This window comes from Myotis daubentonii, chromosome 12 (assembly GCF_963259705.1).
Source record: "Myotis daubentonii chromosome 12, mMyoDau2.1, whole genome shotgun sequence".
Taxonomy (NCBI): domain Eukaryota; kingdom Metazoa; phylum Chordata; class Mammalia; order Chiroptera; family Vespertilionidae; genus Myotis; species Myotis daubentonii.
In genome coordinates, this window is record NC_081851.1 from 66008254 (window position 1) to 66022582 (window position 14329).

Sequence of the window (14329 nt, forward strand, 5' to 3'; positions counted from 1 at the left end):
TAACTAGTCTTTCTTGACTATTACATATTATAAGACTAGAGCAACGTGTAGAAACAAAGTAGAACCCTGTCTTTACTGCAAAAATGGAAACATAGCCCACGTGTAAACTCTAATTCACTGATTTATTCTGGGGTTTACATTACAGGTAACACAACTCACAAACATACCAGTGGACACTGAAAACTAAGGCCTTCTGTGAGTTATTTTTAAAACTTGGTGTTTTGCACATAATGATCCTTTAAAAAATAAATTACCAAAACCAAGACTCTCTTATGAAATAAAGATTTAAGGTCGGTACAAGACACCTTTTGGGCCACATCTAACCTGAAGCGCAGCCTGTGGCGAGACCATGCGTGTTCCCTATGGCATATACTAGTTCCCAGGCACCCGGGAACTAGTATGCCATGCTAGTTCCAGCTCTTCTCCTGGTGGCATCTCAGAGTCGTGTTTACCATGGTGGCCGGTGGCTAATGAACCACTCCCAGTGAGTAGCGAAGAGGCTTACCTAAGAAACACCTTGTGAAATTCTTGGAACAAGAAAAAGAAAGGGACCTGCAACTAAGGCACTGAGAGCACATTATTTATATAAAGAAATGTAAACAATTGAATACCAGCAGGCACCCCCCTCTCCCCCCCTTCAGAGTCTCTTGTGAAAGTGCCGGGGCATGAGGTGGGGCCAGCGCTCAAGTCCTTTCGGCAGCGTCCAGTCCCGGCTCCCAGGTGACTCAAGTGGACGCTATTATTTCCCCCTAGTCTGTGTGTAATAGTATTACACACAAGGAAGGGTTTTATTAGTTTTAAATTATGGGCTCTAACACTTATTTTTCTTCTAACCTTTTACCGTGTTCTTCCGCTGAATCTCACAATTCCTTTAGCTGTTTCGGGAAAGGTTTCTGGTGGAGGAACCCGGGTGCCTTCCTCCTGGGCTCCCGTTTCCTGTGGAACGTTCACAGCCTCTATAAACCACGCGCACGTTACTGAAAGCGCATCCGGGTGGTAGCGATTTAACAGCTGGACACACAGCACTGTAAATACTTCAAAGGCCAACGAGCTCACCTGCAAAGGCCTGACAGGGCGATGAGTGGGTGCCAGCAGCTGCTCTGAGTCCACAGAGATGATGTGGGAAGGTGTGCAGGGGTCCTTCCTGAGGCCACCACAACACAGAAGCTAAATTCATATCTACTTGACGTTTCCTTGCCAACTTCAGATGGCTCTAAGTTCCAAATCAGAAACCGTTTAGCTCTTTAATTTCTTTAAATAAGAGAAAATACAAGTGTGTTGGAAAACAAATAAACAATTTTTTTTTTCCTGAAGTAGAATCTCTATACCTCAGTTTTAGCGCTTATGAATTTGGGACAGGTTAAAAAAGTTTGCATTTTATCTTAAACGTGTTATTTTTATGAGAAAAAAACATTTTTAACAAAGAAAGGATTTCCCTTCCACCAGTGCAGCGTTAAGGACGTGCCCTGGGAGCAGTGAGCGGTGAGGCTGGAAGAGGGGCTGCAGTGTGAGCACCTCTCCCCTATGCCCAGGACAATCGCCATCCTGATTGTTAAGACTAGTTGTGTGTTTCCAAATATAACCAAAGGAAGCCTGAGAGAAACCTCCTTTATTAGGAAAAATATTAAAATAAAAATACCCTAAAAATGACACACAGCTGGGCTTGCAGCAGATGCACATAATAACTGATTAGGAGCTCCTGGCGGTTTAACAGCCTCGAGGGCCGTTACATATAGTTGGTGCGTCTGGCGGAGGCCCTTGCTAGTCCTCCCGCAGTGAGGACGGGTGTCCACATTGCCCTGCGCAGACAGGACTTTCTCAAAGAAGCCACTCGGTAAGTTCAGCTCACAATGTGCATACCTCATGTTTCAACTGTTTGTAAACGTCACCGTCCAGCAGAAATGAGATGGAAGTAAGGGGAAGGCATTCGTGCCAGGAGTACCTGGAGCAATAAACAGCTTTTGAGGCGGGTTCCAGGCAGGAGTAAAGCTGACAGGTTTGCTAACAGCTAAAGCCGTTTAATTGCCTCCGATTCTCTGCTGCTCTAACGAGCATCCTCATTATGTGACAAAAAAAGCAGTGGCAGCTTCAGGAGAGGGGAACATGATCATGTGCTTCTCATGCCTTGGGAGGCTGGGGCTGTTGGTTTACTGGGTTTTCCACTGACTCCAATGACTGGAATAGGTAGGTGAACAACTGGTCAAAACTGGGTTTAAATTTTACTATTGAAAGAGGAAGCCTAGGACTAAAAATGAGATCCCTCCCTTGTTATTAAAACACACACAAAGGACTCATTTTTGTGTTATTTTAAGAGGAGAGCTTGTCAAGGCTATGAGAGTTCAGTAATTTAGGATAAACCATTACTGCCTTGTCTGCAAGGGTTTTGTTGTTGTTTTAATGGCAAAAGTTAGAGTTCCGTGCACATGTAGAAAACGCACTAACCTTCCTTTTGTAGGCAGGTTTTGGAGAAATATTTCAAAAGAGACAACTTCAAAGGAGAGTTTCTGACTGCAGCAACAGAATGTTCTACACTTTCCTCTAAAAAAGTGACTTTTTACTGTTTTTAACACACAAGAGGCTACACCTGCTGACATGCTGTAGCGAAACCAGCACTAAGCATACGCAATTAAATAGAAGTGAAGAACTACACTGTATTAGTTCCTATCGTTAAAAAGTAAACGAAGGTTTCTAAGTGGAAAGTCTGCGGTTGCCCTGAGACAGCCCAGGGCTTATTCTCCACAGGAGAAAAGGCCACAGGTGGTCTTCTGACTCCCAGGTCACGCAAGGCTAACTGCCACGGTCTTATGAATAATGAAGGGCTTCTATCAAAATGTTTGGTCAAAGGACAAGAGTTTTCTGTTTCCTGGTCTGAAGGAAGGATGCAGTGGTTTGATTGGCACAGAAAGGAGTTGGGAGGGAGGGGCCAGGCGGAAGTGCCAGCAGCTGAGCTGGGCCAGTGCTGCGCCTCTTGTACAGTTAAAAAATGGGATTGAGCCTTTGAGAAAACCTTGTGCGCACCTTGTCTGTGAACAGCTTGATGATTGTTTAAGAATACTCTGGCCCGAGTTAATTCACAGCAATTGCTCCCTGCTCTGCATGTTGAAATTACATTCAGAGATTTAAAAAAAATCATGTGTGTGGCAATATTTTTCCACAAAACTAAATTCAAAGTATCTTTAACAAATAATGATGGTAGTAGGAAATATCTGACATAGTCATGCAAAAACGCATCTCAGTTTACAAAGGCTTACATTTCCCAAATATTCCCTAGGTTGTCACACTGGACTTTACAATCTTACTCATCTTTCTTTGCAGTTGAATGTGACTGTTTGTGTAAAAAACGGTAGCATGCAAGTTCTATTATCTCCAGCCCACCAAATATTCTCTCTTGCAATACAAAGATGACAATGGTGATTATAAAATACCATCGAACAAGACTGTACAAATACACGAGTAGGCACATGGCAGGGCTGAACAGGGTCCAATACAGTATAGAGAGAAATTTGACCACGAGGACCCTGAGCTCAGACTTGCATGGAGGGATGACAGGCTGCCCGGTGAAGCGGAAATTCTTCTCCCCTTGGTAGAAGGAGCGCAGCCTCTCCTCCTTCTCCTCCCACCGCTTGTGGCACCAGAGCTGCAGGTCCTCCTTGGACGCGGGCAGGGTGTCTGCTGGGTAGCGGTGCACGTGGAAGTGGATCTCCCTGGGGAAGTCCCCCTGCAGGAGGTGCCTCTCCGTCTGCGGGATGTTGTGAGGGTACGCCACCGTGATGTCGTGGACAGCGTCGAGGTTCCTCCCTAGGTGTGGAAAGATGGAAGCATAGGTCGAGTTAGATAATTGGGCAGCAATACTGACTCACAATGCAAGGCAGAGCCAAAACCTGGAAAACAATCAGAACAGAGTGAACCGTGAGGAACAAACAGGGCTATAAATACTGGCGTTCCAGGCACTCGGGTCAATATTTACCAGTCATTTTGGTTTGAGAGAGAAATGATCTTCATTCGTGGAAACAGTAACCTACATCCTAGAACTAAAAAGGTAAGCACAGAAGTCAGGTTTGAGACAAATGAAAAGGCACAGGACCAGCCCTCTAGGATTCACTGCTTTGATGCCTCCTATTAATACACCCTTCTCTCCAAATACACCACAAACTGTCCACCTTTAACCCAATATTACCATGACAGCTACTGGAAAGAAAAACTCAGAATCAGGCTTGATAAAGTGGCCAGAAACCCATGAAAACTTCCGTATGATTTTTTTTTATTTTTAAAAACTTATCAACTTGAAGTCCTAGTAAGACTGTGACCCAATATTACCATCAACCTTAGCACTCTCGTGATGAATTTTTCTGGGGTTGTTTTCAGCAAGGTCATATGTTAGATGCTAGAGATAAAGAGATAAATAAAACATGGGCCCTAATCTTACTCATGAGTTCACAACAGAACTAGGGAGACAGGCATGCGTAGTGCCCTAAACAGACCAGAGGTGCATCTGTAAGGGGGGAGGGAACAGGTGAGGCAGTTGGAGGGGGCAGGGTGAACCTCTGGCAGAGAGCAGGGTGGGGCTGTAGCACTAAGAGCAGGCTGGAGGTGGGCAGTAAAGGCCCTCATTGTCAAACTTGGGAATTGGAACTCAGTTCTGCACGTGGGAGAAACAGCTCAAGTGGTGGAGAACCACTTCAGGATTTTTAACAGGAAAAGATCCATGGTTTCATTTTAGCAAGAATTACCTTGGGGGCAATGAAAGAATGGTTTGGAGAGGACCAAGGGCAAGAGAGGTAGGAAGAGTATTTGATGGTCATTGTAAGGCAGGAAAGACAAGAAATAGAAGGTAGAGGCCAAAGGAAGTGACATGTCTGACAAAGTTACAAGGAAGAACTGATGTCACAGAGTGAAAAGGTGGATGGAGCCCAGGTTTCTTGCTGGCCCAGGGAATCAAATGGATGGTGGGGCCTTTGAGATTACAAATGTATGCAGAGTGTAAGATCTTTAAGGAATCATGAGGATCACCTAATCGAATACTGCAGGCAGGGCCCAGAGAGGTTAAGTGTTTTGGCCAAGGGCACATCAGAGTGTTGGTGCAGTGTCTGAATGTCGTTTTGTTTTGTTCCATGTTATTGTCAGTGATAGACTTTTGATGTGGACTTTGATTCATTAAAGAACTATATGAGGCAGGCAAAATTAATCCATGGTACCGTATTGGGCTGTGGGCACTGATTGGAAGGGGGTCTTGAGGTAATATTCTGGGTGGCAGAAACATTCTATATCTAGATTAGGTATGCATTACATCAAATTGTACATTTAAAGTATATGCATTTCACTCTATTTAAATTTCTTTAAATATTAATAATAATAAAGAGATGCAGCAACTTCCCCATCATCTCCCACCATGCTACCCTTTCTACTGAACTTGTTAGGTTGTGCTCATTTTATTTTAGTGTTTCTTTACGTCTTCTGTCAATGTTTCTGACCATCCTATTTACTTAAGGGTAAGGACTGGGTTTCAATTTGGTGTCAAAACTCTCTTATAAAGATAAACAGATAATAAGGGCTTTGTTATAAAAAGTGAAAACTGCACAGACTTCGGACAAAATTAAATGTTCATCATTGGAAACTAGAGGAAAAGCAGAAGGAAAACAGAGGGTCAGGAGGCACTAAGGGTCAAGTCCAAGGAGTTAAAAAAACAACAAAACACATAACATTCATGTCCATGGAGGCCCCTAATTCAGGATGTTTATCTAAATCTGTTTCTGGTGACACTGAACTTTTGATAAAAGAGAACAGCACATTTAATATGTTGAAATATTTGGAATGGAAATTGATTCCTAAACCCAAGGAACACAGAATGTACTAACTCTAAGCTCAATATTATAATACTAGAGGCCCGGTGCACAAAAATTTGTGCACTCGGGGGGGGGGGGGGGAGAGGGGGTCCCTCAGCCCGGCCTGTGCCTTCTCGCAGTCTGGGACCCCTCGGGAGATAACAACCTGCTGGCTTAGGCCTGCTCCCGGGTGGCAGAGGGCAGGCCCAATCCCTAGGTGCAGCCCCTAGTCAGGCTCAGAGCAGGGCCGATTGGGGAGTGGGGGCGCCGCCCCGTCATGCACAGAGCAGGGCGGATCAGGAGGTTGCGATGCCACCCTCAGTCACGCTCAGGGTAGGGCCGATTGGGGGGTTGGGGCACTGCCCCTGTCATGCACAGAGCAGGGCCAATCAGGGGGTTGGGGCGCTGCCCCCTGTCACGCACAGAGCAGGGCCAATCAGGGGGTTGGGGCGCTGCCCCCTGTCACGCACAGAGCAGGGCCCATCACGGGGTTGGGGAGCTCCCCCGTCATGCACAGAGCAGGGTAGATCAGGGGGTTGGGGCGCGCCACTGTCACACTCAGGGCAGGGCCGATGGGGAGGTTATGGCTCTACCCCGTCACACACAGAGCAGAGCTGTGGGGGGGGGGGGGTTGGGGCGCTGCACCCTGTCACACACAGAGCAGGGCCGATGGGGAGGTTAAGGCTTTACCCCGTCACACACAGAGCAGGGCCCATGAGGGGGGGTGGGGGGTTGGGGCGCCGCAACCTGTCACACACAGAGCAGGGCCTATCAGGGGGTTGGGGCGCTGCACCCTGTCACACACAGAGCCGCAGGGCGATCAGGGGGTTGGGGAGCTCCGCCCTATCAGGCACAGAGCAGGGCTGATCAGGGGGTTGGGGCACCTTCCCCTGTCACGAACAGAGCAGGGCGGATAGGGAGGTTCTGGCCCCGCCCCCTGTCACACACAGAGCCGCAGGGTGATCAGGGGGTTTGGGCGCTGCCCCGTCACACTGATCCCGGTGCCGGGAGGCCTGGTGGCTCCGCTGATCCCGGTGCCGGGAGGCCTCGCGGCTCCACTGATCCCGGTGCTGGGAGGCATATTACCCTTTTACTATATAGGATAGAGGCCTGGTGCACGGGTGGGGGCCGGCTGGTTTGCCCTGAAGGGTGTCCTGGATCAGGGTGGGGGTCCCCACTGGGGTGCCTGGCCAGCCTGGGTGAGGGGATGATGGCTGTTTGCAGCTGGTCACACACCCTTCAGGGTGGGGTTCCCCACTGGGGTGCCTGGCCAGACTGGGTGAGGGGCTGAGGGCTGTTTTCAGGCTGGCGGGTGACTGAAGCTCCCAACTGCTCCTTTTTTTCTTTTTCTTTTTTATTCTGGGCCAGCTTTTGCTCTGGCTCCAGTTCTGAGGCCTCTGCTGCTGAAAGCAGGTATCTGGTTTGCTTGGGTTCTATAATCGAAACACTGTATCAACTCCAGCTCTGAGATCCTGGCGGGCTGAAAGCAGGTTTCTGGGGTTTTGTTTAGCTTCTATATTTGTAACAATGTTTCAAACTGCAAGCTCAGAGGCCGGCAAGGCAGGCGGGGAACGTTGGTTTCCTCTGTCACTGAAGCAAACAAGCCTCATGTTAGCTTCAAGCTGCCTGGCTGCCGGCCGCCATCTTGGCTGGCAGTTAATTTGCATATCTCGCTGATTAGCCAATGGGAAGGGTAGCGGATGTACGCTAATTACCATGTTTCTCTTTCATTAGATAGGATAAAACAGAATCAGTGTATTGTTTTCTATGATAGCCTGTTACAGCACTTGTGATACTCTAAAATTTAGCAAAGTGACATCAGATGTAGGTTTACAGGACCATTCAGACAGCAAGGTCTTACATACTGGGGAGATCTATGACTATAAAGATGACTTTAATATTTCTAATCCTCTGATGTTAAAAACAATTTCCACCAGACATTGATACACAAGTGGATAAATCACATGAAATTAAATCAGTCTGTACTTGGAGAGCTATCTTAATCAGAAAGAGATTTAATGAAAAGCCTCAGCTTAGAAGAATACCCTAATTATTACAGGCTAATATTTGTCCACAAAGAAGGATTTGTTTCAGGATTAGTCAGAGACCAGGAGAAGCCAGAGACACCAATTCAATAATGGAATGCCTAATTAAATGATAATGGAATCCTAATGATAATGTATTGCTTTCCTCTGCACATGATTTATTTACCACAACTGCTTTTCACTTGGTTCATAATGGAAAACTAAATAAAATGCAATTACTAAAAATAAACTGGGAAAGAAAAAAGAATTGGTAAATTAGACCTTTTTTTTTTTAACATGGAGAAATTCAGATGTAACAAAAAGGCTAACTGTTAGAAAACAGTCCTGCTGCAGAAGACACAGCAGTTCTATAAGAGAGATCTAAGTAATCTGTATTTGTATTCGTGTGCATTGTTTTAGTTTTTGGTTGTTAGTCGAGTGAAACCTGTAAAGTATTTTTAAATTTTAAGTGCTTTGTGGTGGCACTTAGCTTTCCTTAATTCTCACATATAAATCTAAAACTTTTAGGTCTTTTCTTTAACTATCTTAAAATGCAAAGAATTTATACTATATGAGAATCCATTATCTTTCTTTTCTTTTTTAACTTTTGCTTTGAAATAATTTCAGGTTTACAAAAAATCTTGCAAAGTACTAAAAAGACTTCCAGTAAACTTCACGCACTTCTAGCATCTTATACAACCACTAGAGGCCCGATGCACAAAATTCATGCATTGGGGGTGGGGATCCCTCAGCCCGGCCTGCGCCCTCTTGCAATCAGGACTCCTCACTCCTGCCTGCTCCCTCCTAACCGACCACCTGTTCACTCCTTACCGCCTGCCTGCTCACTCCTTACCGCTTGGCTTGACATTTCTTAGCTGTCACGGAGGTGGGAGAGGCTCCCGCCACCGCAGCTGCACTTGCCAGCTGTGAGCCCGGCTTCTGGCTGAGCGGTGCTCCCACTGTGGAAGTGCACTGACCACCAGGGGCAGCTCCTGGTGGTTAGTGTGCATCATAGCGATCAGTTGTTCTGGTCGTTCTGCCATAAAGGTCACTTGTCTTTTATACATATAGACAGTACACTTACTGGTAAACAAAATTACATTAACGTCGACACTTTGCTATTAGCTAATCTATATATGAAATTTTATTCAAATTTGCCAACTGTTCCACTATTGTCCTTTTTTTGGTTCCAGATCAATCCAGGAACTAATGCTGATAGTTACTTTGTGGAATGTTTCTCAATTTGGTTTGTCTGGTGTTTCCTCATAATTAAAACCAAGTGATGCATTTTGGCATAAAGTGAAGATGCCCTTCTCAGTGAATCCTCTCAGGACCTGTTATCTTTTCAATACAAACTGACACAACCTGGAAGGGGTAACAGCCGCTTCTTACGTACACATCACCATGGTTGTGTTAATAATGTAACATCCCAAGGTTATGTTTTACTCTCTGCTGGTCATCGGGACGCTGGGATTTGATGAGAATGTACACATTGTTTTCCTTCTCTAAATCCCACCGCTCTCTATGTGAGCTTCTCTTATAGTACTTAACCATTTTTCTAGTTTATACTAAGTGTTTATGTCAAGATCATATCTCTTGGATTAGACTATATATGGCTCAAGGGCAAGCTGCAGGTCTTTCTCATCTTTGTATTCTCCACATGGCTCTGAACATAGAAACAACTATTAGAGAAATGACTCCTCAATAACTATGAGACTAAGAAAATAAATAAATACACGGAATTCCAAACAGTATGTAGGTACTCTTTCATGCTATTTTATTCAATACTCTCAATAACCCCATGAAGTGGATCTTAAGACCCAGGTTAAGTATTCTGTCTGAGGCTGCAAAGCCAGTAAGGGGCAGGGATGGTTTAACCTAGGTCACTCTCATTCTACAGCCCTGGTGATTAGGTTCAAGAATTTAATATTGGGAGACAGTTGAAGACTTTCTCATTTTCAATTTAGTAAACTGAAGATCAGAGGGATTAAGTACTCTTTCAAAGAGGCTTAGAGTTGGCTGAATAAAAGGACTAAATTTAGAATCTAGTTTTCCTGCCTCCCAGTGTTAGTTAGCTCACTCCATTGCATAAAAGGACTGGAGCAAAGGCCCCCAAATTGTAGTTTGGTACTCTCAACAAGCACCACTTTTAAACTTTAGAATCTGGAAGAATACAATTGATCTTTACATTATCTTTTTTTAAAGTCTCTCAAAATGTTAAGTTTGGGAGCAAAAGTCTTTTAGACAAACTTAAATATATTAATTTAATTATACTGCAAACATAACTGAAATTCTTTCCATTTCTGAAACATATTACAAACAAAAACATCAATTAATCAACATTTACCCTCAGTGGAAGAAACACACTGTTCTAATTGAGAATGTGTCCAATGGAAAAGGACTGAATTATGATGTGTTTCTGCATATGGTTCTGAAATGAAAAAGTTTTCCATTACTCTTCTAGGTATGACTATGAAAACCTAATTATATTTGAAAGAATTATAGCCCACATGTGAATTTTTAAATGGTTCCTTCACTGACCTGTAATAAAGTGAGAAATGGTATAATCTATCACATTCCTATGTTGAACTAGGTTATCTTTTATTCCAGTGAATTTACATTGCTTACAGTAAATTTGCTACTTAATATTATGAATAAACTTTCTTTTAGTAAGTATCTAGTCTGATAGAGAAAATGAAGGTTTATAAGTGAGTAGAATGACCATATAAACGAATATTCTCTTGTGGTTCATTTATCTCTGCCTATAGCTTTTTCTTTATGGCGTTGCTACTATCCATCATTCTTATGAAAATTTGTCAGTGACTCTTGGGGCAATATTTTCCTGTCTCTCTACAGAAACTGAAATACTCTGTTATCGTTGGTTCAGCTACAGTCACAGTATGACTTCCAGTCCCTCTGGCTGGACTATCTTCTAAGTCTCTCTCTGGATGTAACCTCCACCTTTCTTAACCCTTGCTATACATACAAAAATATTGCCCACACTGGGAAAGGCAATTTGATAGCAAAAGTAAATTCACTAAGACTCTCAGAAACACTAGCTTGCCATTCAAAATGAAGGCTTAACTTGCATTCTGGTATATTTTTCAGCCTAGAAAACAGCTCAATTATTCTAAGGCTAATTTGTCTCATATACTGTTGTGATGTAACTTATTCTCACTTAAGTATGTGTGTGTGTGTGTGTGTGTGTGTGTGTGTGTGTGTGAGAGAGAGAGAGAGAGAGAGAGAGAGAGAGAGAGAGAGAGATCCTGCTCTAAGTTCCAAGGTCAAAGTCAGTTTCAAAGTTAAACTAAGCTGTCCCTGCTTTAGGGGTGGAGTGGAGTTCCTGAAAAGACAACATTCTTGATCCTATTAAATACTTAGAATGACTTAAAAGTAGTCTCAGAATCAGCTCTAGACCCCTGTGGAAATAGAATATAAATGAAAATTAACACTTGAGACTTCTAAAAATTGTCACAGATCTCAGGAATTCGTCACTGAATCATAGGGAAACAGGTTTTTAATCTCATAGTTTTTTCATTGTTTTTTAAAACTTATCAACTCAATCAGGAATTTTACTAGATCATATAGGTTTCTCAAGAGTAATGGGTATTATAATGCTTTTGTATGTCCGATGGCACTGAGTTCAATGCTGTCTCATTATAAGCAACCAATAAGTATATGCTGACTAAATGGATAATTGTCATAATTGGCTTAATAAAAATGTCTCAACCTTGTTGACATTCCTTTTCATTGAAATAGCAATGAGATAGTAGTAAATTATATCTTAAAATGGCAAATTTAAACGTATGTGGCTTTAAACTCATTGTCCATTAGTGAAAATGGTATCAGGTTGGCCAGAAAGTTGGGTGCTCTATTTTTTTTATTGCTTCTGAATTATTAGCCCAGTTGTATTTGAACCTCAGTCATATACATGAAAAAAAGAGTTGCATCCAAGAGTCGCACTCATCCAAGAAATAGAGTGGACTATTATTTGCTAAACTCCTATTTTTAAAAGTAACTAGGGAAGGTCTATTTGCAGCCAAGAGCCCTGGGCCAACCATTCGTTATAAAGCTTGAGAACAGAGTAATCTCAGAATTGTGTTCATTTTAATAAAAACTTCAAATGATTTACAATTCTTGATCATAATAATGGCTTGTCCCCCAACCCCCCATGCCTAATGATGAGCAACATAAATGACTGCATGCTGCTCTGGTGGAAGCTGAGGGTACACGACGGAGCACTAACAATAATCTCACTGGGCCATTAGTAATAGGAAAAGATTTTTCTGGTTATACTTGGGCTGAGAAGAACCCAACTCTGTTCAATTGACCTAGGCCAAGACAAATGTTTGGCATTCATCAAAAGGAATAGATAAACAAAATATTTGTGAGCCACCTACCAGAACATTTCTAGCTAGAGAGTACAGAGGATGGTGTCGCTAGCAAACAGAAATTAAGTTGGGAAGAAGTAAGGAGTTTGGTATAGATATAGTTGAGGTGATAGACTAAAATGAAATCATCCCATCCACCTATGGGAGACACAGGTCAGACCTCAGGAGACAGAAGAGTGGAGGTAGAGTCTAAGGGAGAAATGAATCCTATATAATAAAAGGCTAATATGCAAATTGACCATCACTTTAACACACAAGATGGCTGCCCCCATGTGGCCACAAGATGGCCTGCAGGGGAGGGCAGTTAGGGGCAACCAGGCCAGCAGGGGAGGGCAGTTGGGGGCAACCAGGCCTGCAGGGGAGGGCAGTTAGGGGTGACCAGGCCAGCAGGGGAGGGCAGTTAGGGGTGACCAAGCTGGAAGGGGAGGGCAGTTTAGGGGTGACTGGGCTGGCAGGGGAAGGCAGTTGGGGACGACCAGGCCTGCAGGGGAAGGCAGTTGGGGGTGACCAGGCCTGCAGGGGAGGGCAGTTGGGGACAACTGGTCGGCAGGGGAGCAGTTAAGCGTCGATCAGGCTGGCAGGGGAGTGGTTAGGGGGTGATCAGGCTGGCAGGCAGAAGCGGTTAGGGTAATCAGGCAGGCAGGCAGGCAGGCAGGTGAGCAGTTGGGAGCCAGCAGTCCTGGATTGTGAGAGGGATCCCAGATTGGAGAGGGTGCAGGCTGGGCCGAGGGATTCCCCCCAGCCCCTAGTGCATGAATTTTGTGCAACAGGCCTCTAGTATAATATAATGAGAGAAGAGCCCAAAGGAGGACAGACTTTTGGGAATGGCTTTTCCACTGGAGACCAGAAAAACAAAGGAAGGCAGCTCAGGAGACCTGAAAGGAGAGAGCAGTTAGGAGGAGAATCAGCAAAATGAAAAGACTGGCAAATACACGAAAGAAAACGTCCAGGATACCCACAGGGTCTGGGCGCACTAGCACATTTTTACCTGGACTTCCTGTAGAGCAATCATTCTGATCACTGGTTTCAGGGCAGTGACTGGGAGAGCCTAAGTCTCTATCAGGGAGGCAATAGCCTCTTGGTTTGATCTTTTGATTAACCTTCCCTTTTGGGAAATCAGTCAGAATTTAAGATTTGGGAAGTAAAAATGTGAACTTGGTATTAAACTGGCACGGATAATGTAGAGGGCACCATAGAACAGAAAAGATTCTGCTCATCCATTTTCTAACCTTGCACTATCCAGATTCATTCTGATCATTCACTGAAACTGCATTTGAATCTTTTTTTAAAGATGGAGGTTCAGAGCTGCAGGGAGAAAAAGGGGATGTATATTTCACTCTTAGAAGTGGAAGTTATGTCACTGATGAGAAAATTGCTTTCAGAATTACTTTTAAAACTCATTTTGCTAGGCTGAAATTGCCTTAAGTGTCTAAAGATATTAAATATCTAGGAATAGCAATACACAGAAATCTAGAGAAATAAATATACTAAAATGCGACATGCAAATTGGTCTTCTTTAGAATAAATCTGCATATAGTGTCCTGCAGTGGTACATTTTACAAAGGAAATTAAATCCATGAAATTAACATTTTAATGAAGCAGAAAGACTATTAACACCAAGACTACTTACTGATTGCAGTTTCCAGGTGGCCTAATGAGATGAAAATGAAGTCTATACCTTCAGCTAGTCTAGGCTAAGGATGTTTGGAGATTATGATTGAATTTAACTTAGGAAATACTGCTGTGTGTAAACAGGTTTAGGCTAGCAAGTAGTCTTTGCAAACCTTGGCACCAAAGATTCTTAATTTCAAATACTTAAGGCAACACAGGCACATATACACATACCTAACTTTTTCTAAGAACTGTCCTAAACTGTGGGAAGTGACTGTACTTTGGAGAACATTAAAACAGTTTTATCTGAATGATCTAATTTAATTGTTATAGAGCCATGAAATGTAAGAATTAAAAGGGAGCTGAGCAACCTCCCACCACTATGGGAACATTTCAAACACAGGGACATCTTGAGGCAGCCTTTTCTGCACAGGCAGCTCTGATTAGTAGAAAACCCCAAACTCCCACTCTTTAGTTTTAC

The 14329-nt window shown here is 43.6% G+C and overlaps 1 protein-coding gene across 6 annotated transcripts in view; it reads right to left on the minus strand.

Moving 5' to 3' along the window:
• Positions 1–1593: 1593 nt before the first annotated feature.
• LCLAT1 (lysocardiolipin acyltransferase 1) overlaps positions 1594–14329 on the minus strand; it is a 199204-nt gene continuing 186468 nt past the window's right edge. For all 6 annotated transcript variants that reach the window (XM_059660243.1, XM_059660246.1, XM_059660241.1 and 3 more), the window contains one exon: positions 1594–3798. In XM_059660243.1, coding sequence (XP_059516226.1) covers positions 3296–3798 — 503 coding nt within the window. In that variant the 3' untranslated portion in view covers positions 1594–3295. The remainder of the gene's footprint in view (positions 3799–14329) is intronic.